Consider the following 26,847-nt stretch of genomic DNA (forward strand, 5'->3'; position numbering starts at 1 on the left):
TTTTCACTTACGGGGAGTCCAAATCAACTGCTAAGAGACATTTAGTAGCATTTTGAATGTTAGCAGCAGCGGTGTAGCTGTGGGCTTTGCTTGTTCTGACTTTGTGAATTGCTAGAGAATGAAGCAGAACTCAGTGGGTGGTGCATTAATTTTCCTTTGCATCTAAGCTGGCCTCTTCGCAACCTCACAATTCGGCTTGGGGTCAAGGGACAGACATCAGCTGACACTTAACTGAGCAAACCCAATCAGTTTCACTTCATCGGGAATCTCAGTGCCATCACAGCCAGAGGCCTGCAAGTACAAATAGAAATGTTTAGTATATTACGCTACAAAGGACGATTTGACAGCCAGGCTAGAAATTTTCCCCGTATTGCCTAGTCAGCAAACAGGTTACTTGAAGGAAAGCTTTCAGACTGCTTGGTGTATCCTCTGTCAGCATCAGCCAACTGCATCCTTAATTTTAGCAAACTCTCTTAATCAATATTAAAAATTATGAAAAAAATATTGGGATATGAACACTTAAAGACCCAAATTCTTTAACCCAAACTTTCCAGACTGGAGCTAAATTTGCTTTTTCATGTGAGCATGCTGTTTTCACTCATGAAGAGCACATAACCTACACATATAGAATCCACCTTTTACCATCGTGCTGTAGACACCAAATGTCTCTTGAGTCCAGCTATCAACTCTGTTTGGAATACCAAGCCACTGAATTTTTAAAAAAGAGATTGAAGCAGTCTACAAAGAGTAAATACTAATATTTGCAAAAGGACAGCTCCTTTCTGCCAGTACAATCTAGCACTTAAAATTGTACAGCTGAGATTCTTCAGTAAAGCCTGTCACAGTACAAACTGGCAGAAGTAATCAGTTCATTTTTCACAAATAATGGTAAGAATATAAAACCACCTTGCTCAGGACTGAAGTTACTTTAGGTCTGCTTTAAAAAAATTACAGATACTGTAGGCAAAATATTTTTATATTTTGGTTTTTAAATACAAAATTTGCTTCTGTAGGACAGAAGTGACTACATTTTAAATAAAGATTTTTATGCATTCTTCATCTGTGTGGTAGATAAATCAAAATAATAATACAATTGGATGAATAGTGTATAATGGTAAATTACTTATGACAGATGCCTTCAGATTCTTTGGCATATCCCCAAAAAAACTGTCAGAACAATTGGTTCACCCTATAAAAATGCTCTTGATCCTTTTATGCATTAGTAGCAGCTGAATCCTCTAGTAGAACTGGTTTGTGCGTATGCAATATAAGGAAAAGAGCTCTCAGATTGTACACACAAGGTGCACCAAGTAACATTATCCTTTGAGTTTTCATAACCAAAAATAAACTCACTCGATACTTGTGGAAGCATTACGTCAGGCTACTCCTTCAAATTTACTTTGATCAGACACAGAGAACAGAAGTTCTCTCTTCAGAGAGTATTTCACAGGTCTTATTCCACTGAAGCAGCAAGTTAAAGGTCTGAGATAGTCACCACTGGTTACTATTAAGATATTTCAATGGTTTTTGGACTGCAAATTTACTAAATAAATGGAGTTTGAATTTTGCACTTAAAACACCATGATAAATAGAGCTAATATTAACATCATTCTACACTCTAGCTAGGTATCAATCTCCTCAAAGCCATGCTAAGTAACATATCTAGATGCATATAGATTTTAAAATGCTTTATCAATAAATATTATCTAATATTTAATGTACCTGGAACCTATTAGCTTATATTTTGTGCTTAGCATAAGTACAGCTACTGTGCACAAACTGCAGCATACCAGAAAAGCTCTTAGTATTTGCAATTTGCTGTTTAGTGGGTGAATGCATTCTTTCATTAATGGGTTTTTCCTCCCTTTTTCATATGAAAAATCCTTACATAAAAATGCAAATTATGCTGCATAGTAATTTTGTGTTTCCTTAAGTGTTGCCAAGATCACTTGAGTATTAAAGCAGCCTCCTTCCCAAAGTGTGGACAGCTGGATCCTGCAGGGAAGTCATCATTCTGTGTTAGCCAAGACAACTAAGGGAGGTTTAATACTATATATGTTCTGTAGAATGACATCATTGTTAAGATCAAAGATGCACTGTTAAAAAAAATATGCAAGAGGCAGATCCAACGTTAAAAGACAGATTCATCCAGACACCTCGCTTTAATAACTTTCTTTACCATTTTGGCAGTAATTAAGAACAGTTAAGACATAAGTTGTTGTTCTTTTTTCCCCAAAGATGAAAATGCTTGCTGTTTGGATAGAAATATTATATACCAGCAAAATACCAGCAAAAGCAATCTGCAAGCAGTGGGATACTAATCAGATTCCTTGTTCACAAATAGTAGTAACTAATCCTAGACTAAAGAGCACTTTTCAATTGAATTCTCTGATGGATATAGGATTAGCTACATTTAGACTTTGAATCCCCATGAAATATTTACCAACAAAATGTGTTTTAATCAAGTTGTATACAAGTGCTCTCAAATCCAGTGAGACCTTGCTGAGAGGTAACAAAGACTCAGTAGGACATACAAACAAATGACAGAGATCTCCTATGCAACAATTCATTTAGCAACTCCACTACACAATACAGAAACAGGCAGAAATGGAACATATATTAAATCAATCCAAGGATAAGCATAAACTAGGAATTTTCTTGCGGTTATGTTCTTTTCCCGGGAAGTAGGGAACTAATGCAGGAAACCTAGGTTAAAAATATCAGGAAGAAACTTAGGTTACAAATTTACCTCAGGAATTGTTACCTAGCCAATGGAACTTACCTCAAGAAGGGACAAAGACATTGATTCTGGATTGTCTATTATTTCTGATAACGGTAAGGAGTAGGATTGTAACAGCATTCACTCACTGGAATCTGAAATACCATGTGACATTGACTGCACCCCAGCAATAAATCCAACTGAATCACAAAAATACCCCAACCTAAATTTTCAAGTGGATTTGTTTTCAACATATATAAATGTTAACTGGATACTATGGTGTATTACATTTCAGAATCTCAAGCCTCTATTTTAAATGTGTGAACTAGAAACCCAGACTTCTAGGGAGCCTCTGGAGTATCTATGTATCTAAATGCTCTTGGTGAGATGCCACTGACTAAACAATAAAGCTAAGTCAGATGTTTAGACAGCAAGAACACAGATCAGCTGCAAGAAGAGAAGCATCAGCCTTTAGGCTCTACTTAGATAGTAAGGGCCACAGAAACAAAACAATTGGAGTTATGTGTCCTTATTCCTCCACCCCAACCCCTTCCCAAAAGAAACGTGTAAATTCTGGTGGTGTTACTGGACTGTAGAGGAAAAATTAGTCCAAATGATTTGGGCAGTTTAAACTACTCAAATCAATGTTTAAAAAATGACATGGGAAGAATTAATACATTATCATCAACTAGGTCACTTACGCTCTAAAAATGGCTCTCCACAGCCCATCTGAAGCAGCTGCTCTTAGAAACAAAGCTGCGATTCTGGAGACCTACTTATTGACAGACATTCGGTCTCGTCTTTCATACGCAGCTGAGTCACTCTCAGCAAGGGGTGCTAAAAGCTAATTGGTAAGAGTTTGGTATTTACATAGCTAATAATTCAATAGCTTTAGGTATGTAAATTTTCAACTTAATTTTAGCAGGAAATCAAAAAAAAACAAATACAGCACATCAATTCTGAATTAAGTTTTTGCAATGTAAAGTTATTAATATTAAATTAGATCTATCATGATAGTATCAAAATTGACCAAAATTAGGACCGTGGTCCAGGGCACAAAATGCAGCACAGAAAACAGTCCTAAGCCCAAAACCAGGGTCTGATGTTGTATATACATTAACACAGAAAGAGGTGGGGAGGGAGAAACAGTAGTGAAATACAGTGGGAACAAGATAAACTTGCAAGTGGGAAGGGTCAACTGAAAGAAGGTTGAAGGGAAGAAGTAAAGAGAAGCAAGCAGTGAAGAGGGCAACCTGCATGCAAGAAAAATGGTGGCAGGTGTTAGAAAAAACAGGATTGGAACAAAATGTCCATTAGCAAAGGACAATTCAGCCAGGGCAAAGCTGTAGGAGTGGGGGGTGGAGGGGAGTTAACCTAACAGCTAGTTTTCTCTGCTATACTTGTTTCTGCAATTCTTCCCAGGGGTCTTCTCCCTGCAGTTTCTCACCTAAACCTCAGACATCCTCAGAACATGTGTGAATGAACCTCCTTCCCCCTGCACAGTTATGGAGCTGTCTGACTGTACATATCCCTAATATCCTGTCAAAATAGGGTTTAGTTTTTTCCTCTCACATTTGGCAATTTCAATCATCTGTCAACACATTTATTCAGCAAAATAGCTGTAAATGAGAGAAAACCCAGACTCTGTGTGAATACTGTGATAATTAGTTTGTATCTTCCCTTCACGCTTTTACTTACCAACTTAAAAGTCAATGTTTTCAAGGCCTTTGGATCATCTACTATCTTCTGTAAGTTAGCAGCAACTGTAAAATAAAATATGAAAAAATATGATTTACAGAAAATTGCATTCAACATGACATCAAGCCTCATGTTGAATCTTCTGCTTAATTCTACACACATACATGTCTGTAAATTACCACCTGAATCATTTAATCACTCTCTAGCTGTCATTTGAAAGTCAGAGGGCAGCTGGGCTGCCATAAATCCTGCCTCCTTTCTTTTGCAGTCACTGATACTTTGTGACTATATGAACTGATTCAAGGGAAAAATCTGCCTGAAAACCAAATGACAGAAAAAAATAACTACTAATTTTCAGCTTAGCCTATTCCATAAACAATTAACAACCACACAAATACAAGTGCAAGGAAAACGGGAGAATCACGCAGCCAAGGATAAGCTGATGGCTGTCATGATTTATATCATGTTTCTACTATAGCCAGGGCCACCATCAGCACAAGTTTCTAGGAAAAGGCTGAGCTCACTGTCCCCTCTAACTTCTGTTTCTCCTGACTTTATGTGTGTGCTTCTGTCCCTTTTTTGGGCTGGCATTAGTACCCACACAGACTCTTGGTGATCTGTTACAGCTCACTACCAAAAGAAAAATGAGCAAAAGTGAGAGAGTGATACAAAAGGAGCTGATCTTCAAACTACTCTCTCAGTAAGCATGACCGAGATTTGTGATGTAACAGCAATAAACAGTTTAACTAGATCTACAGGGCCTGAGTGTCCAGAGAAGGAAGCTGTATGCCGTAACAGAAGTAGCAGGAAGGGAATAATTTAATCCAGAGGAGAAGGCAGGAGAATAATAAAACCTTTTTCTATCAAAACACCTAAGTCACAGTTTTAATTGGTCTATTTTTTACAATATTGCTACCATTAATCTTGACCAAAAAATTGGCTGCTTTCAGCTTTGTACATCTAGTAAATTTGCTCCCCAGCTTTGCACAGTCATAGATCCTGAGCTAACTCAGACCGAATCATTGAGAGCCTTTGTTCAAGACTGACTTATGAGCCCAAGATGTCATCTCACAACATCAGCATGAGAGAAAAGACTCCATGCTTGGCAGAGCTGTTTAGACAAGATTTTAAAAAGCAAATAAACAGGTATTAAGTAGCAGACATTTCTTAGTACACTGAATCGGTAAGTACCATAAAGCAGAGAAGCAAGAAACCAGATGCTCTCCATAAATAATAATTTCGACAGACTTCGTAAGATGGAAGATATATAGAAAACATTTGCATGTTGAATGTCTTACTGCTACAAACTCAGGTTCCTACTTCCTCCATCTTCTAAGATCACAATAATTTCACTCTATCTGTGCCTGATCATAAATGATTCACTGTGCAGTAACAGAAAATAGCCTCAGAGGGGGAAGTACAGTATTTGGCAAGGGAATTTAGAGTAGTAAACAATTAAGCCAATCTACCACTGTTAAATGCAAATTAAATTTTTTGGGGTCTCATTTACTTTATACCACTGAAATGGCACCAAGGATTGTTTATACACCTGTGACAAATTTGACTGGGGATGAAAGGGTGTTTGAAACCAAAAACAAGCCTTAAAAACAACCACAAGGTACATTTTGTAGAGAACACTTTTTGGAAAGAAAAAAAAAATTAACCTTCACAGTTAAATGAACTCAACTACAGGCACTACAATAGAAAGTCTTTCCATTTTTAAAGCTTCATTATTCATCATCTTCTTTATTCTAGCCATTAGAAACAGTTTTTATTTTAATAACAATTCACTTCCACAATCAATAAGTCAATTTTATTGCAATACCTCCTACCTGATAAAATACATACAAATACAGATAAAGCTTTTCATTACAATTAATACTTAGAACCTCATACTTAGGCAAAAAGGAGTGTTCAGCCTCATAGCTTCTGAAGCCAGGATAGAATAGCTTCAATTTTTTACGTGTTAAAAAATCTGTAAAATAGGATCATGCACTCAAAAGCAGCTCTGGCTTATCCAAATCCCCATAAAACATGTCTTAAAAAAAAAAAAGAAAGAAGAAAGAACAAGTTCTCCAGCTAGTGTTAGCTGGCTTCACTGAAATGGAGACGCAGTGCTACAAAACCAGACAGGAGCTGGGTCCTAAATCCAAAGATTTCTAACTTCACCTCTTATAAAATGTTACAAAAAGATGAGCTTCAAATGCATGCTCATCTTCAGGAGAGGCAGCCTTTTATTTAATGTTGAGCCGCTGCAGAACAGCTAAGGCAAGTCAGCATGCTGCTTGGCTATTGCGCCTGAATGCAAAACCTTCCAGCTGCCCTTGGGCAAAGTTACTATTCCTGCACTTGCAAACAGTAGCCCATTATCAGCAAGTGTTTTAATGAACTATCATACACTGGAAAGCAGCACTGAGGACTTCACAAGTAGTATCAAAATCTTAAATCCTAACCTTCCTGCTGATTCTTTACCAGGGAAGAAATTAAAATTTTCAAAGCAAAAATTGCAAAATATCAACTAGCAATATAGGTAAATAGTTAATTCTAGTTACTTTTTTTGTTAATTAAACACCACAACAAAAAGGAGTGATATTTTAGATGGATATCATTCTTCAAGAAAGCTGCTTTTCAAAGAACAGTGCTCATTAAAAAGCTACAGGGACAGTTTTATTTGTTCACTTGTTTACTTTTAATATGAACACAAGCCAAAAACTTTTACATACAAAATGCTAGAAAAACATCTGAAGCAAGCATATGAAATATGCTTTAGTTTTGCTTCTCTGATGGGCCATAACTAGAGTGGGACATGTTTAATCAAACAGAAGATTAGGAGGATTTAAGGGAGTAATGCCAGATGTTTCCAGGCTATGCTTGAAAATGAGAAAGCAGACCTGCAACATAATATTAGAATACAAGTTAACACAAAAAAATCGTCACACCTGCAGTTTCCTACAGAAAGATCTTTTCAATTTCAATTATATGCATTCAGCATTTTTCAAGTGAAACTAGCGTTTCACCTGTGACTTTTGGTACTCTGTGGTTTACATCTTCTGGTCTTTGTAGAATGGCAATAAAAATTATTTTGCCAAAATAATGTCATTAATCCTATTCAGTCAAGCCCCCGTGAATGTGAATCCCCCCAAAGGCCTGCTCTTTCTGCAATATCTGAAAGCATAAGTAATTAACATTAACTAAGAATCAAATATGCACGTGTAATTACTGAGCAAAACCATACAGTCCTGTTGGTATCTTTTTAATTTTTCTAACTTCTTGCTTTTGTTTTGCTAGGTCTTGTCCTTATTTAAACTGCAAGGCCAACAATTAGAGGCAACTGTCTGAATTTGGATACCTAAGCCTGCATTTCAGGAAACTACTTAAAATATGGTTCATTTTTTTTAGGGATGAGACAATGGTTATCCTTTTCACCTTAGTGCAAGCCAAAAGGTTCTAGGACCTCAATAAGTACATAGCACTGGGCATGTCTCTCTGCACCTAAACACCTTGAAGATCTGGGCTCAACTGGTAACTGGAATCTTTTGGGGCCCGGTATAGTCAGCTAGGAAAAACAGCAGTAACCCATGAACTGCAGGTGCCCATGGCATCTCTAGTTTCGTTACCTTCCTTTAGAAATAGAGCCTACAGCACAGGCAGCAGAAGCCATCCAAGCAGTTTAAAGTCCTTCCTGAAAGTCAGCCTGCAGTGCCTTCCAATTATTTCTCCAGAAAATTTGGGGATCCCATCTTAACTACAGTAGAGACATCCTCAAAATTACAAATAGAACAACATACTCTAGAGTGGAATACTCATCCTACTTTAAATGCAATTAAATTATGCTATCAGTTGCATTAAATGTAACTGACTTACCACTCTTATGAATGTATTTCTAAAGATTTAGGACTATTACTAAACCTACACAGTTTGGACCACTAAGTATGCAAAGTCTCCTGAAAGACACCGAGAAATTCAAGCCAGACATATGCTCACAACAGTAAACACTGTTCTCACATACAAGCAGTTGCTGCTACTGTTCAGCCCTATTCAGAATTACTGGTCACATCGGGCAAGAAAGAAAAACAATTACTTTTAAGTGGAACTGCTATTAGGCTTTACTGATGAACATCTCCCCCAGCTACTAAATTTAGGCTCTTTTCATCAAGGAAAATTATTTACTAGGTCGAGACTCACTAACCCTCCTAGTAAAGTCCACATAGAAAGCTTTAATTTGGTTTAAATACGAAAAATGAGCCTAAAGTTTCTAAATGCAGATGAACCCAACCACATCTGCAAACTCTAGGGAGGAAAATAACCATCCCACTCTCACCACCTCTCCCTCCCCCACGCGCCCAACAATTCTGCTATTGCAAGCCAGTGAACAAAGTAAATTTAAGACGGTAATGCTCTCCCTCAAGTGAAAAGGTGTTTCACATTAGGAGTTTCTAGAGAGGTAGGAATCATTCTCTCCACTGATACTTAAATTATTTGGAAAAGTGGAGAACACTGTAAAATACATGTCTCTGGATTCTACTTTATGCCTTATCTCTAAGGTAAGTATACTACAGTTCCTATTGACAAAGCCATTTTTCTTTGAAGTACTCTGAAGTCACGCCTTGGATGTTGTACTTCTGAAATTCACAGTAGATTAGTTTGCCTGCAAGCAGCACTAATTGACAATTTCAAATCCTGTTGGGAATTCACTGCTTCTACAAGGCCTGGATATACTAGACACAACTTTATACTGCAGAGTGTTTTCTCAAGATGTTATGGCCATGCTCCTATAAAAGTCAGAAGAAGAATCATGAACAAGATAACTGCAGGAAAAAATTAAGTGGTGATGGAAAAACCTTTGCCAGCAGTAACCTCCAGTAAATAGAGTATACTTCAAATCGTGCCTTGGAGCAAAAGCCCTCTTCAAACCTTAGTAGCAGTTAGTGCAATAGGCTTTTTGTTGTTTACAACAATAAATGAGGTGCCGTTCCGCTTTCTTCAGAAGGCTTCTGAAGGACATATAATCAACCTATGTACCACAAATCATTCCAGGTTCTTTTACAGGTTTTGCTCAGTGACAAATGGTTGTGCCACTCTGTCAAAATAAGTGTCTGCACTTGCGGAACATGCAATAGGATAAAAGGTCAAACCCAGTGTATAAATATACACAACACAGGCTGCTAATTGCAGATGTAATAAATAAAAAAACCCCCATATATCTGCAGTCCTCTAGCATGCATATTTATGTAGAATATACTACAAATCAGTCTTTGCTATATGCCAATTTTGGCCAACCACATCAGTTATAATTTTTAAATAAGTCATCAATATAAGCTGAGGTAACAGAACAAAAAAGGCCATCTTCAAGATCACAAATAAATATGAGAGAATAACCATACTTTGGACAGTCTCAAATAGCTGGTTTGCTCTTTTAATGTGACAGGACTCTGCCTGGTTATTTAAAATTCTTCATGCAGCATGAAACCTAACCCTAATGGCTTCTGAATAGGGAAAACTTCTGGAAAAGTTAAAATTAATGAGACAGTAAATAAAGCTATATGAAGTACAGCAGAACTATTTCCAGTACAATACCGACCCAGCCAACTGAGCCAGAGCCATCTGGCATAAACACAGACACAAGCAGAATCTAAAGCTTGAGATTATATTTCTGGGGTGCTCTCAAAAGAATAATGATTCATCTGCTTTTCCATTTTGAAAGGAGTGGATGTGGAGTGGATTCTCTGACAGTATGCTTAGGTTCAACAGTTTGCAAAGCTATTGCATATTGTAATCCTGAAATTCAGATATAAGGACAGGGAAAACATTACTCAGGCACAAAATTACTGTCACAAAAAACCCCTGAAAAATTATAAGCTCTGAGAAAATGAAAAATATTTTTAATAAGTGAAAAGTGAAATAATTTTTATGTAGTCCAAAACTCAGTCTATTAAGAAATAGCCACCTTCAACTACTCCCTACCTCATCAGCAGTATTGCTGTTAGAGAGGCCAAACTCAAAGCTCCACAGATTTACTGGCTTTCCTGCTGATTGTTTCAAATACTACCTCTTCCCCAACTGTAGGCAGTTGTTTTGCCATTTTCATCTGATACATGGAGTTCTATATAATTAACTGCCTTGGGAGTCTGCTGGTTTGAGGATTAATGCTGTATTCTCCTGTATGGGTATTATGTATCAGGAAGGAGGATGCCTGAGTGACAGGGAATACTTTTCAATGGAATTACCACTCATGAAAATTCAGCTGCTAGTAGGGCTTTCCTCCAAAGGGCTGAATTTATTATGCACACTCTTGAGGTGGTTTCACGTATTGCAAGAGGTTCATTGCAATATATACATTCATTATATTTCATACTACACAGTGGTTTTCATGCATTTGCAAGTTCATAACAAAATCAAAACTAAGATTTAAAACCTAGCTAGCACTGGATTATAGTATATTATGCAAACAATCAAAGCAATCAACCTTTAAAGCTTTTGGTAACAATTCCTCCAGATCTCTGACTTTCTTATTATCTAATAGCTCATGAACTGTCTGCATGAAAGATTAAAAGGCTTTTCAAAGCGAGGTCAAAAGGTCTTTTAAGTGCAGTGCGATTCCATTAGTTCACTCATTCAGGATGCTAGTCATAAAATCCCTTTTGTTTACGTTGAGAACATTAACAAGGGAAATATTAAAGCATTTTGAGATCTGTGACAGCTAACTAACAAGTGTTTATTGCTAGAGGACTGCAAGGAGCTAGACATGATTATTATAAGAAAATAGAAAGATCAACAGCAAGCCTGGCTTCTCTTCTGAGGGAGCTATTGGACACTGATAAGGCAGAAACATTAAAAACATTTAGAAATGTATTATTTATGAAGAGGCTGTCATTAGGAATTTATCAAAGGGAGATTAAGGCTCACAAATTTGTCTGCATTCTCAAAGTACATTGCTGAATCAGTAGATATAGATAAAGACAGTGGAAACTGTCTCCATTTTAACATTTGCTACTTTAATATCAAACAGCTTGATTTGCAGCCTCACAATCAGAAAACACAGCTTAAAGAGGACAGCTACAGGACAACAGAAGGCCAAAGCACTTCTCCCTTCAAAGGCACACTGGGAGACTGAAAAAGGTCTCCTACAGCATCCTGATGAACAGGACTACAATTTCACAATGCAATTCCCACAGCTTAAAGTAATTATTAACACCGCTTGAGCCCTCTGGTTCACAGGGTTTCCGAGCCCCAATATCGTAAACATGGTAAACGCAGGAGTGTATGCTGTTTCACGTGTGTGTAAACTACCAGGCACGGGGAAGAACTGTACCAAATAAAACCATCCCCACCTCCCAAAGAATGGCTCAACATACAGCAATAGTAAAGAAAGGAGGCAAGCAATACTTCAAATTATGTACAGAATACTCATAGGTGCAGGCTGTGCTACCCCTAGTGAGTACCAAAATCTGTGCTGACTTAACTTAGGTATTAATTCATTTATTCGATACAGACAACCAAGGTTTAGGCTAGTTCACGTCTTTTTAGACATTTTTAAGGACATTAACTAATAGTTTGGCATCAGGATATCTTGTTCCAAAAAAAGGGCAGGGGGGAAGTGGGACCAAAGCTTTAACAACTAACTGGTTACGCTATGTTATTCTAGAGTGGAGTAGGCAAAGGCATGGAAGAGACATCAGGGACATATATTCCTGATTGACATCTACAGACAAATAAAGACTTTATCTATCCTTGCTCAAACTGAAAGAATAAAAGAGTTTATGGAATAATAGTAGACCTCAAATGTCTTCACATTAAGATCCATTAACATGGGGTATTAATACCCAGGGGGTCACAGACAAAAATTGGAAAACTGAGGACTGATAAAGTAAATATATTAAGATTGCATTCTTTAGGTAGCTGATGGAAAAATTCCCACCCAACAGAAACAGTGTATTTTATGAAACAGGAGCACTGTATCAAAACGGAAAATGAAATAAGTTAGTGCTAGAAATCTACCTATTTCAGTTCCAATAACATATGATTAAACTCCCAAATTCTCACTTATTCAGTATGGATAGCTGATCCCAAGGTAATGTTTTACATTCCACAATCTGCGAGAAGGAAGGGAAAGGAGAAAAAAAAAAAAAAACACAAAACCTGAAATTGTGATAACTGTTTTTATTAATTAAATTAAAATATTACTGTAACTGGCAAATTCTACCTTTTCCGAGAAACTTATGAAAAAATAGAAGATTGATATTTCAGATTGATTTCTTTTTTCCCCGCAGAGTGTGTGAAGGTACTTAGGCAAACACTTAGGCAAACCACTGCACATTTAAAACAAAGTGTTATAAAAACGTAAGTAGAATATATTCGGGTACTTAAATGCTTATCTTTTCAGACCTTGATTCTGCATGTGTCTAATGGGAAGATGAGGGAGAAGTATATACAGACTTCCCAATTTCCCCTGCATTTTGAGAAAAGCATTTTGATGATCCTGAGCATTCTAAACCTCAGCCTAGTCTCAAATTTAGACCTGCTGCCCAACATTGCTAGTGGGGATATTTAACAAGCCTGAGATATTACAGTAAATTGTGCTCATAAATTCTCTATACAAAAGAATGAGTCAGAGTACAAGGTTGAAAAAATCGTTTGCCAGTGACTGAATGTGGAAAGCAAAGTGCTAGCTTTCAGACGAAGGTTTTGACAACAGTTTGATAGTCATCAAGATATTGAAGACAGCTCTAACAAACACCTTCATCATGCCAGATTAGAGTTGAAATGTAGATCTATGCAGAAATAAGGCAGGTCACATTCTGCTATGCATATTATTACCTGGTAATCTCCTCTCCCCATCAGATCTTCACAACTCCTCCTGTCCCAAGTTCCGCTATGAATTATAGATATTGTTCTGACAAAACTATTAAGAAGATGAAATAGCAGGCAGGCTACTTCAATACCTTATATCTGAAACTTGAAACAAGGAAAAATATATTTAGAAAAGACTCCCTGATGTGCAGCAGTTAGGTTCTGAAATAGACTACCTCTAGTTTGAAGAACTGCAATAAATCCTTATTTTGACATACTAACCACTTGCAGAGAAGTGAATGCCAAGGAAACAAATAACAGCAACTAAATTACTATTGAAAAGAGGAACATTACTTACATTGCTGTCTTTGCAATTTCTGATTCAAATTCACAGTTGTCTTTTTTTTTTTAAAAAACTAGAAAGGAAAGACCTCAAAACTACAATTCAGACCTATGAGGGCAGGGAACACACTTCAGGCCTAAGAGTTTATCACCTACTATATCAAGCAACACCCAAACTAATCCCACTAATAAACGGATTTATTCCTCATTTACTCAGTTAAGTAGGAACTGGTGGACTGCATGCTGAAAAAAGGAACTTTATTTGAAGTCAACTGCCAATCCCACCTTTTTTTCTTAAAGTAACTAAAAGTTATTATTTACTTGATCATGGCTATAAGATAAGCACATTTACTATGATACATGAATACACATGTATGTGTAGAGAATAATTTGCACACTTGGAGAATTTCTTACATCATGTATTTATAGTTCTGCCACAACCACCATTACAGCAGCAGTGATTACTCACCTAACACAATATTGGTTTTCCACCTTGAACCTCACAGAAAATTCAGCAAGGTGGGAACTTGCATGAAAAAAGCCAGTTTCACACATTATACTTTCTCAAGTGCACCTTTCACGTACAACACATAGAGCTAAAATAACTTTAAAGGCACAATTAGATGCAAAGCTTGATTACCTGCGGGTGTACCTCAAGCTTCCAGAACTCCCGGCAGTCTAGTCATTATGAGTCACCCTTCAATGCATTAGCTCTAAATGAGCCAGATGTGTTGAAATATTTAAGTCCTTAGTTAAACCCTGGGGATTTTAGAGATATTCTCCTGTCTGTAATGCATGTGCTTATCTTGCTAAAGAGATACAGAGTTATATGCACATGTTGAAGGCACAAGAGTTTCTACAAAATCCATTAAAATACAGTCAGGTTTTCATTAAATCTGTAAGTTTCCTTTCTGGATAATACATTAAAAAGTAAACACATTTAGTCTATAATTTGAAATTAATTGTTAGGGTCTATAAAGGCATTTTCTCATTAGAAAGTTTATAGGTACGTTGAGCTTTGGAACATACAAAAATGTGATACATTTAACTAAAAATTCAGTTATTTCACTCAGTTTGAACCACAAGAATAAACAGACACAAAAAAACCCCAAACTTATAACAAATGCCCTCAAAGATTACAAATATCAGTGCATCTCAAAACATTACTGATATTAAATGACAAATCTATGCTGCCTTCAGATGGTAGTGCTATCCAAGTCACCTACCCACAGCAACATTACTACTCTTTGGGGACATAAATTAATGCAATATGTTTTCTACTCATGCAGCACTATCCCATTTTCTGATTATAGTAAGATGATAAGCCGAAATTAGTTGAACAAAAGGCATCACTTCATTCAGTTTCAAAGATGATTAATGTAAGAAGACAGCAAAGTAAACTAGGTATAAGCAAACACAGAGCAAAACCAAGGAAAGCACAAGGATATTCACTGTGTAACTCTGTGGTTTTTCTATGAATTGGATTATCAGTGCTGCTATGAGTTAAGATGTTGTTACAGACAGTATACTAACAAACTGGGCTTCTACTTTTTCATCTTTCCATTTTAGTATGAAAGTACCTTCAGCATCAACAGACATGATACTGTTAAGACAGTCAGCTGTTTCAATTTCAAATGTTTTAATACTGTGATTAATTGGGAACCATACCTATTACTTACTGTTTAACATCCCTTGAAATAACGTCATTCTGGATTTGGTCAGATATGTGTTCTTTGCACTCATGGCCAAATAACCCATGAACAGCCATGACTGACTTTTTTTTTTTAATTCTAGATGCCAATTTAAGTCCTGTCTACTTACCACAGTAACTGCACCAAATAAAAAGGCTATTCCACCCCCCTCCCCGCCCCTCTCCTCCCCCACCCCAAATCCAACAACCCCAAAGCTCTTAGTCAAACTATTACAACATCTATTGTATTCACGTTTTAAGAAAACATTCAAGATGTTGATGAAAAAGCTTGCTGCTTTCAAAATACGATCTCATTTCAAAATATCATCTATTGGGTTTTCAGCTAGTTCTTCTAAACAGATTAGGCATTTCAGCAGGAAGCTTTTGTTTTGACTGACTAAAAGCTGTTTGTCTGGTTACTAAATGGATAGCTGGGTCTGGTGCCAACACTAAAGACAGATATCCGTTTACCAGTAGTTAATGTTTGGTGTATTTAAAAGTGAAGGTACATCTTCCATGATGCTTAAGGTATTCACAGATACTTTGTGACAAAAATACCTAAAATAAAGGTACATTAATATAGTGAAGGGCAAATGCACATTTCTTGATGGCATGGATATCAAGGTTTTTATTTAACCAGTATTCAGGAAGGGAAGGTTTTATATATATATACACACACTGCAATTTAATAACTGTAAATACAGTACCTTCAGGTTCTGAAATTTAAGCAAGGCCTCTAGAAGATTAACTATAGCTTAAGACTTTGCTGAAATTATATGCACATTGTATACATCAGTGAAATAGGATTGCAACTATGTGATTTTCAACAGAACTGACTGTTGATATGATTTGAGTTTCCTTTATGGTATCAAAAATATAATAAAAGCATTACTAGATGAATGTTTATTAGCTAGTATACATATATTGCATATACACAGAAACATATTTAATCTCAAAATGTATTTTGAAAATATTCTGGATCTTTCATATGATTTAATACGGCTATTTTGGTACTGCATAGAAATACCTCATCAGCTAGATACCAATGCCTACATATAAGCTCCAAGACTCATTCTCTTCTGCAAATGCAAACTCTAGTCTGCAAACAAAATTCTTCACACTGATTCCCTTGATCTAGGGACCTCCTGTGAAACAATGCTACTGTCAATAAGAACAGAAACCAGTCAATCGTAGCCAGAACTGAACATGCAAGATGGGATTTTTGCTTCTGTGCAGAACAGGTAGCTGAACTTACTGCTTATCAGAATGGAAATCTTCCTGGGAAGCCTGTGTTAAGTGAAGCAAATCCAGCAAGACTCAAAAGGTGAAGTGTGTTGATGCTTAGCAGCAAATTCTATAGATCTTGCACATCAGCTGGTCCCCACTAATAGCTTCAGCTCACATATGCCATGGCTGTACTTTCCACAACAGCTTTTGCTGACTCCTATTCAAGTGTCCTTTCAGAAAATCAGCTGTTATGCCAACAAATTGTTGAGTTCAACAAAAGCACAGGTATTTTCACCTTTCTGTTTTCTCCCAGCCTCTACAATGTTCCAGCATCCATTAAAAGAAACTACAGGAACAACTTTTATGAGACTATCTCAGAACTCTGTTTTCATTCGTATTATAGAGGCTGAATTTCTGCATGCTTCAGCTGAAAAGTGAAAGGTAATTTATCAGCCTCTCTCAATCTGGAAGCTAATGGAATCAGTTCTGGTGAAGAAGGTTAACCAAGCTCTCCTATACTATTCCCCTCTTCCTATACAGGAAGATTTTAAACCTTTTAATTTTGAGTGAACGAGGTGACAAAATCATTTTACACAGAAAATTAGTTTTGTAAGTAGATTTACATTTTCAGCACCATCTGCTCTGTTATATGACCTATTGCTTTAAACTAAGGGACTGAAATATTTCTTAGGACTGCACTGCTACAGCAAAATTCTGAAATTTGCAATAATCTGCTTGCATGAAAGTTGTTTTATTCCCTGCCCATACAACATTTAGCCAGTTTTCCCAAAGCAAATCACAAACATATTCTAACTCAAGTCCAACTTTAATTTTTTTTTTAATTAAAAGTAAATCTGCATTTAGCAGAACTTGTCTGTCAGTAAAACATGAAATCTAAAGTAATTTTCTAGGAAGATAACAATGTCCAAACATATCTGAAAACTTGAACAACTTCACGGGTGAAGCAGACACAAGTGAAAATTATAGTACAAAGTCATGCAAGAATTTGCGCCTGTGGAACTTGAAGTGAGTTACAACATCGCAGAAAAATGAGCATACAAACTGATTATAATCAATGAAATTAAATTTAAGTTGAATGCTTTTATTATACACAAGAAATTTTATTTCCTTACTTTTTTTTAAAGTAATAAAAATAAACAATAAACAATAAAAAGATAAACATGAAAGAACAGAAAGGACCATCATCATAGTGCTAAAAATCAAAGTCTGATGCAATTCAAAGCAGGAACTAAGCAAGGAAATAAACTTTTATTATTAACTAGACAGTGTGTCTAACCAAGCCTGCTAGGGAAAACCTTACTTATCTAAATATTCATGCTTCTTCAAGGACCAAAGCCCCATCACTAAAGCCATGAGGGATATCTATCTTCATTTGCCTTTCCCCCATCACTCCCCCTGAAAGATGATAACCAATCCCATTCATGGTGCCATTTCCATAGAAGTACTGGCACTTTGCACTGGAAGAGAACTTTGCAGCAAAGGGAGAAGGGAAGAGCAAAGAAGGGAAAAGAGGTCTCCCTGGGTCCCAGCAGGACTTGCACTGCAGCATCGCCAGCCATGACTGACTTCTGTGCAACGCAGAGTGCCAGCTGACTGCCCAGGCAGGTGGGACAGCCAACAGATAACAATTCTTCTCTTAGCCAGAAAAAAAATAATTTAGTTATTATTTCTAAATGAAGTAAGGTATCTTGTGGCAATGAAAATTCTAACAAAACCATCAGCAGCAGAATGGTAATGGCATTTTTCATACCGGATGTTTAAAAGACAACAAAGGCCAAGCTACCCCTCTCCCCTGAGCCCTTACAGTAACAGCACAGTAGAAGTGACTTGCTAGCCTGTACCATCTGCAAACCTCCCCTAAATACTTTTTCTTTAGAAATTAAAATAAAAGCATAGGTAGGGCTTTTGCTTCTTAGATCAGCTAGAATCAATCTGTATTTTGAACATACAAAAGCAAAAAGTATTGGGTTCTCTCTGAAATGCTTTATCTACCCTATAAATGCATGTAGATAATCTTCCAGGCAAGTCACATGAACTTACGGATTTGTAAAACACTCTCCATATCATTGAGGAGTTTGGTAATGGTATCTGAACCAATTTACATGAACTTCTTTGACCACAACACAAAGATTGATTTGCTAGTATTCCTCAATTCAGTTCTCACACATTTAGCATCTACTAGCCCGCCCCTCTGATTTTGGTAACTACTTATCTACTGTTCTTGAGCAACCAGAAGAAGAGAAGGAACTGCAGGGAAATAAGCACTTCCAAATCAATCATCTTTGCCAGGCATTGAATTTCATTTTTAAAAAAAATAAAATAAAAAATTACTGAAGCACAGAATAGAAAAATAGAGAAGTATCTTGCCTCTCAGCAGCCAGAGAACATTTCTGATTATCTTTTTTTTACCATAGAAATAATATCTCTAGGTGCAATTTCCATAGATCCTGAACTCTGGCTTGCTTCTAATTCCGTGAACCCAAGCAGAATTCTTACTAATTTCAGAGCTGCCAAAGCACACTTTGCAAAATGCTACCGAAAAATCATTTTACTGTTAAACAAAAAAATTAAGTTAGCATAAAAATGTTCAATTATTGAATTGTAAATAATCTTTCAGGAGATCTGTATTATATCATCCCTCTCAAACCACTAAAGACTTCTGACTTCCAAAAGCAACCCTTGGACTGGTATCAAAATTGACTCGTTGATTGAACTATGCATACATGAAAGCAAAATTAGGACAAAAAGGGTTTTGTGAAAGCCAGCATTAGAGAAAACATTTTTCACATCCATTTAATGCAAACTTGTCACAAGAGCGTAATTGCAAACAAAAAATGTAATTTACCTATAACTACATCATGGCCATCAACCAGGCCTGCAGAGAACAGCTCCTGAGAAACGCCATCTGCTGTGTCTGTCCAAAAGGTGAAATGAAACAGTGTGAGAGCCCACAAAAACAACAGAAGTATCAGTCATCCAATGCAATTTAACAAAAATATATCTTAGTTCCAAAACACCCATGGAGGCAGGCTTGAATTCAAAATTATCTTTAATTAGGAGGAAAAAAGATAATGATCTCTATCAGCCTCTGCTCAACAAATCACACAAGGTGATGATTTGATTCACTGCAAACCCCCCACAGACCGTTCCTGGCCACTAGCATTTCTCCTCTATCATCTGACTACCGACTCCTACACAGTTTACAAGTTCAGTATCTTCACAACCAAGAAAATAAACTACGTTTTGGTGTTGTTTTCACTGTTTTCTTTATCCCCTCCATTGCTCTGCATATTTAGAGACGTGCTATATAGGCTTTCTTGTTTGTTACCAGTGGAGCAAAGGAGTTACATGAACAGTCATTATGTTGAGCTTTAGGCTTAAAATAGCTTTCAAGTACTGTGACCCAGGAAATTCAGAGCTTTGGATCAATTTTGCATCAATTGCTGTACCCGAGGGGGTTAATTCCTAAGTCCCTGTGACTAGTACTTGCTCCCGGAAAAAGACTTTAGAAGGCTTAGAGGTAAGTAGGAGGGAACCGCAGGAAGAAGCCTAAATTCCAGCTAAGTCTCAACTGTAATATGGCCTCAACACCAAATATCTGCATGGAGCGCACACTTTGAGACAGTTACACAGTTGCATCATCTCCTCAAGAAACACACACAGGTGAAAAACAATATAGCTGAGCTAGCTGCAATTTCTGGAGAGCTCTAAAGGTGAGAATCATAGCTGCCTTCTGGCTGCCTCAGGGACTGACTACTAGGAACAGTCCTGCTGCACTTTACTGTGTCGTCTCCTCTATTTTTTGACTAAGTAAGGATTCTCAAATGCCTTATGTAACAGCTTAGAGAGTATTTAAGTAATTCTTCTGGCAAGTGACTAAACCAGGATGCTCTGTGCCCAATTAAGTAAGAGATCTCTTTCGTTATTACCCATTGCCAAAATCAATGAGAAATGCAGGTAGACAACCGATAGTACATCCATGCACAGAACTACTGCACATGAAAGATACTGCAATTTACAGGAAGAGAGACACCTCTTCCAATCTGGATTCATTTTTAGGTGGAAGCTCTTTGAAGGCTATTCTAAATATAATGAATACTGACTTCTGAGAAATATGAGAAGCGTTCATAGTTCAAAGAGTTGCTATGTAACAAGGATGATGCCTTCTTACTCAACGCATCAGCCTCCTGTGCATTTTACCCCAGTAATACTTGGTTTCCTTCAAACAAAAGTAAGTTTTACGAGTTCTTACAACTCTTAGCACTGGAAAACCAATACAGTTCTACAAGCATGCAGTAGAGTTTAAAGTTTCAATGCCAGAATTTCTTTCTGGTAATGATACCAAAGCTAGAGATGCAATTCAACTTTCAGTTGAAGACAGCATTTGAAAAATGGTGTGCACATCATACTTGCTTTTATTACAAAGGAGAAAGAAACTCAAATATTACCACTATCATTACATACACCTTTATGGCTACTATATTCTTTTTCCTACCACGTTTTCCAAATGTGAAAATGGAAATTCCAAAGCCGTAAATATCGCTACGCAAGATCTTATATACTGCATAGATCATTTTAGTAAGACATGAAAATGATAAAGTATGCTGTGGGTCAAGTCCCCTAATATATATAATACATTATGCAACTTAGCGACTAGAATTTACATACATCTGCTATTCTTGTTCAAGTGAAGTTCAATATAAAGCTCTGCACAGGAGGAAACATTCCAGAGAGATAGTTTGTATTAACCACAAGCAGTGATCAATTTCTGAAATACCCTTTTGAGCAGTAAGAGAATAATTCAATTGAAGGAGCCTTACCTCTTCCTGGAGTAAACTCAAACCTTATGTCATTAAGTTCTTTCCTGGAGTTCCTGAAAAACATTCAGTGCATACATTAAAATGTAATGAAGAACAGAACAGAACAACTATTCAGTTCCTATACCCAAAGAATACCTCTGGCATTGACAACCACATTTTTGTAGTGTGAACTTCCTCAACTTGAAAAACACCGCTCTCCCAAAGCGCCCAGACTGGAGAGACTCCACTACATTTTCATGGAAGTATTTTGGGGAAAACTAACAGGAAGATACGCTTAAGCTGAACAGTGTCTTGGGTAACCTAAAGGATAAAATACGGTCCCCTGACAAACATTTTCCTTTTCATCTTTAAAAGACACTCTGCCATACTAACTCTACTAGTTCAACATAGTCTGAATCCCATGTATTACCCCTTCTCCTCAAAGACTAACAAAATATTCACCTGGACTTAAAGCTCCCTATCTGAGATTACATGGACACAGAGAGGCTCATTTAAGAGACAAAATATCTAGCAAACATTAAATGCTGAAAAGCAGTGTTTGATACACAGTGTTTATAAAGCTGTTTTGAAATGCCTAACTTCTTTCACTGACCAATGTTGTCTCAGCAGTGAGGTTCTATCTACATGTAAAATAAGCAGTGGAGTGTGAAAGCCAAAGGTTTTCTGCCTTCCCGTTTGCCACAAAGAGTACTTTAACCAAGTCAGTGTATGACAGTCATAAGGGACTTAATACCTACATTAAAGAATTCCTTTATTGTCTCAAACTGTGCTCTAATCCTCCATTCCTTGCACATTTCCAGCTTCAGTTTTAGTTAACAATTTCTACCATCAATAAAACATTAGCCTCTTCGCAAAAAAGACATCCATCTCATTTTTGGAAATGGCAAGCTGACTGAGCATAGGGATGAACTTAATTGCTGTAGCACACTCTTTTTCCAATGAATAGCTCAATCCACTTGAAAAGCTAATAGCAACAGAATGTGTTTTGTGATTCATTATTCTTCTCCTCAGCAAGGAAACTGTATGCAAGCTCGTATTTCAGCATACCAGGCCATGAGGTCTTGCTGTGGGAAAACTAAATCCAATAGGCAGGCATACTCAGCTGTGACTTACAGCTATTATCACTTGCTAAGTACTTATAAAAATATTACAGAGTCAAAAAACAGCAACATGCAGGAACACAAAAAACAAAATGATTGGCAACACAGACAAAAGCAAGATAGCAAACCCTGAAAAATAACTATGCCACATGCAGTGCTTAAAATGAAAAGTACTCATTTGCTGAATATACCAAATGCTTCAAAGCTGAAGGAGTCTCAGGTTCCCAAAATTCTACTATATATATAAAAAAACTACAGGAGTTTAAGATCACTAATACAAAGCTGCAGATAATGCAGGTAGCCAGGTACAGATTTACGAGGCTCATTTACTTCTGCTGTAGAAATTTGCCGCCATTATATGGAATATTGCACCGTCTACTTTTATTCAACAGAGAATTAGTATGAATCCCAGTTCTTTCTTTTTCCTCCCCCTCCTAGAAAAACCTGGATGGCTGTTTGGTTTTTGTGGTTTGGTTTTTTTTTTTTTTTTAAAAATCAACACATGACCCATCTCTGAGCTCCCTTTCGACAATCTACTACTTCCCTTTGCTGAAACTCATTATATCTAATAAGCTTGTTAAAACTGCCACTTTCCAAAAAAGAGAAGCTGCACAGACATTTAGCATTCTTCTTAAATAAGGTATGTTTTGACTGAACGTGGGATGCAGCTCAGGCTTAGATACTCATTTCCTGCACACACTTTTCAAGCAGCACAAATCAAGGGAGTAAAAACATTCTCAAACCTTTGCAGAGGTAAACCAGAAAGTTTTGCTTCTTATTAGCAGCTGCACTGAATTGCTCCAGCCTGCATATCTTTTTCCACAGAGTCAAACACTAAAACCAGCTGAGAAGTAATTCTGTAGATTTTGCACTCTTACAGTTGTCTATCTAGAAACTAATACATTAGGCTCTCAGATTTCATCTTTCCGCAGATGTCCCCTAAGTAGAACATCCACCATATAAAAAGGCACTAAGTAATCATGAACTCTCAGGAAAATTACCAGCTTTCTAACTGACTAATAAAGCTATGTGAAAGACCAGCTGCCCCTGATGCAGACTCTTTCCTTGAGCAGGATGCAAATGGGGAATGTTTTACTTTGTCTCCAAATTGCAGAATGTCCCAAACAGAAAGTTAATGAGTCAAATCTGGTTATTTAAGTGAAGGTGAAAATTCAAGGAAGGTTGGTATGTGTTCAGCCATCAAACGTTGCTATTTGGAATTGTTACACTCTGAAATATTTTGAACTTAGGACACCACTGCTTTTTCTTTAATGGTACACTACTATTCAGGAAAGCAAAACAAAGAAACTTGGGCAAGATTAATTTGCTAGAAGCCTGTAAGTGCTTTTGCTTATGGTTGCATTACCTTCCAGACATTTATTGATTTCCATAAATTATTTATTCCATTATAAATTCCACCAAATAGAAGATGCACTCAAGTTCTCCCCTAAAAGCTGCTCATACTCTTCTCCAGTCTTCAGACACTTCTCTGATTCTAGTTAGTGTCACTGTTACTGCAAATTAGTTTCCTAGTTCCCTTGATACACTTTGGTGACAACTGTTTGGACTTGTTGATGTATTTGTAGGCAGAGTTTCCAAGCAGCGTTTCATTTGTTCCATTGGAGTTCTCTTTTTACTTACATCCATTACACTCTTATCATGCAGCAGCACACACAGAGTTTTATATCTGCTAAATAAGAATAGGATTTCAAGAAAGGCACTTAGTATCTTTGTGATTAATAATTTTATCTTCTTCATAATTTCTTAATGGTCCCTAGTTTCTCTAATGCATTTGTGAAAAAGTTATTTCTATTTTAAAATGCAAACTCGAGCGTTTTTGCCATCTCTTGTAACAACGCTTACTTGCTTCTTGCTCTGTGCAACTACAGACTAATACACCTTGATTATCATAGATAAAAACAGCCCATCTCTTTTAAAAAGTAGTACATTTTAAATACTTTTGTGCATGTTAGCACACTGCAGTTTATTAATTTCCTGCAGGTTATTTTTCATTATGCAGTCACCTCCAACAGGAGAAATTCCACAGAACTGCTTTGAGTAAGGGTGACACCAAAGCACGCCACGCTAAGATGTTCTGGCAGCCATCTTCCTTGTGAAGTAATTTCAGAATTTAAAACTTTACACTTTATGAAAGCATATTTTGCAAATCTTTATTATTTTGTTTTCATCAGGACCACTTGATGCGCACACTAAGATTGCTAGATCTGATTTTCTAGCGAATAATGCTTCCTCAAAGAACCAGAAAAAGCACATGGGCCAACTTCATCACTTAGCCTCCCGCCCATGAACTTAAGACCATCCTGTCATTAGGATATGAAACAAAGATGCTCTGTTTTGAAGGAAATTATTTGCAGAACAATGCTGATATTTACAAAAATCAGGATTAGAGAATAAACAAATCATGCAGCTGTTCAGACTGACATGGTTCTACTGAAAAAATCCTGAGACATGAAAAAGATTTCAGGCATTTGCATTTAAAGACAAAGCCTTGCAAATGATTACCTAACGATAGCGTAATTCCTGCTATAGTCAATTAACTATGTTCCACACACTTGATAGAAGATCTACATTGTTGAATTAAAATAGGAAATCATGTTTGTGTAATGATGCAACTGTAAATTGGCAACATTAAATGTCATTATTTCTTTTGTCCTTAAATGCAGAATGTCTATCACGTGAGATTTAAGGAAATTAGATGTCTTGGAATTAAACTTAAGGTCTAAATTATGCTGGGATAGCTTGATTATGTATCAAGCAGCAGATTTTCATTCTGTTTTACTACTTTTTTTTTTTCCTTCCTATAAATTTATCCACCACTTCTTATGCAGAGTTACCTGAAACATCAGCTTCTATTTCCCACAAGCTTCAGCAACTTCCATATAGCCCTTAAGGAGAGTCTGTATTCCCAGATGAGATGCATCTTACCATAGCTAAGTAACTGTATAATCTTCCTTCCCAAAATAAGAAAAAAATCCTCCAGTAAAGGTAAGCAAAAAGAAGGGTATGTGCATGTGTGTAAGAACACACAGGTTTTGTCTTTGCATCGCTTGCTGAATTCTCGGACTTCAGCTACTCAATCATCACATGTGGTTTACAAAGACTGATACAGAGAGCTGTGTCCAAGAATGCAGGTGATAACAGAATGGTTATCAACAAAGCTGACTTGTAAAACAGTACAGAGTACATACACATCGCATGGGAACTGCATCATTTGTGGCTTTTGATTAGTTACAGCAGAAGTAGGATTCCCTGATTTTTTTCATTCTCTTCTTTCAGATGGAGTCAGAAACCATAAATCACAGGCACTCCCCCATCACCACCTGTTCCATCACTATGTCATGTAGACAGCAAGCACTGTCTAGACTACACTACAGGCACTACAGACATCCATGCTTTCAATCAATGGTCACTTACTTCTGCTGACTTTTCACATCCCCTTCCATGAAACTTAATTTTCTTAATCAAATGCTACTTTTTAATTCAACTGTTTAATCATCTTTTCCCACCCCTCCAATGGAAAACCAATCCAAAAATCTTAGTTCTCATCATCCCCATTCTTGTCCACTTGCATATGTAAAAGTGCATTGCTCTATACCAATGTTATCCATCTTGGATGCTAACCACTCTTTTCATTAGTATATCATTTTCCTGTATTATGATTATCCAGTTCTAACAAGGCATAGGAATATTCTCCTCTATTTCTGTGAACTGATGAGTGGAAGCAGCAAAAGATAAGAGCTCTGCTGGAGCAATGAGTATTCACTCTTATTAGCCCATTTCCTCACCACTGAACCTATTTAACAGACTCAAACATATGGATGCTGCAGCTCTGGCCTGGGGCAAATTCTACCTTCTTTTTCACTTATTTTTCCATATTTCTGCATGTTTAAAAATAAATATATATTTTTTTATACATATATATGAAAGAAGAGATATATGTATATAGAGATACGGATACAGATATCTATCTTCTATCTATATATATAGATAGAAGAAGGAAGATATGTGTGTGTGTGTGTGTAGATATATATACACACACACATATGTATATGTATATATACATACATACACACACACATATCTTCCTTCTTTAATCATCTTTTTGCTGAGCTCCAAGAATGGAGGGCATTACCAGTCAAGGAGAAGTAAGTGAAAACATTTTTTTAAAAAAATGAAAAAACAAAAGCTATGCTTTATGGTATGGTAAACAAAATACAATCTCTGCCCAGGCAAGGGTCCTTGGTTTGCCCATGTGGGGACGTATTTAAAAGGCCAGAGCGCCTGCACCATTTGTAAAGAACAGGTCGCCTGGTAAAAGGGACACTCTCTGCACTTTCAGGGCCTGACCAGCAATGAGGAGGCCCATGGTCCAACTAACCAAATCATAAGCAAGAAAGCATTCTCAGAAGAAAGTCAGAA

General features: G+C 36.9%; 1 protein-coding gene across 1 annotated transcript in view; it reads right to left on the reverse strand.

The window, feature by feature from the left end:
- Positions 1-216: 216 nt before the first annotated feature.
- The window catches only part of STK39 (serine/threonine kinase 39), a 103,882-nt gene continuing 77,251 nt past the window's right edge, over positions 217-26,847 (reverse strand). The window contains exons 14-17 of the mRNA XM_059820461.1: positions 21,308-21,360; positions 19,333-19,401; positions 4,418-4,482; positions 217-291 (exon numbers count right to left, since the gene is read on the reverse strand). Coding sequence (XP_059676444.1) covers positions 217-291; positions 4,418-4,482; positions 19,333-19,401; positions 21,308-21,360 — 262 coding nt within the window. The remainder of the gene's footprint in view (positions 292-4,417; positions 4,483-19,332; positions 19,402-21,307; positions 21,361-26,847) is intronic.

This window comes from Gavia stellata, chromosome 8 (genome assembly GCF_030936135.1).
Source record: "Gavia stellata isolate bGavSte3 chromosome 8, bGavSte3.hap2, whole genome shotgun sequence".
In the NCBI taxonomy this organism is placed as follows: domain Eukaryota; kingdom Metazoa; phylum Chordata; class Aves; order Gaviiformes; family Gaviidae; genus Gavia; species Gavia stellata.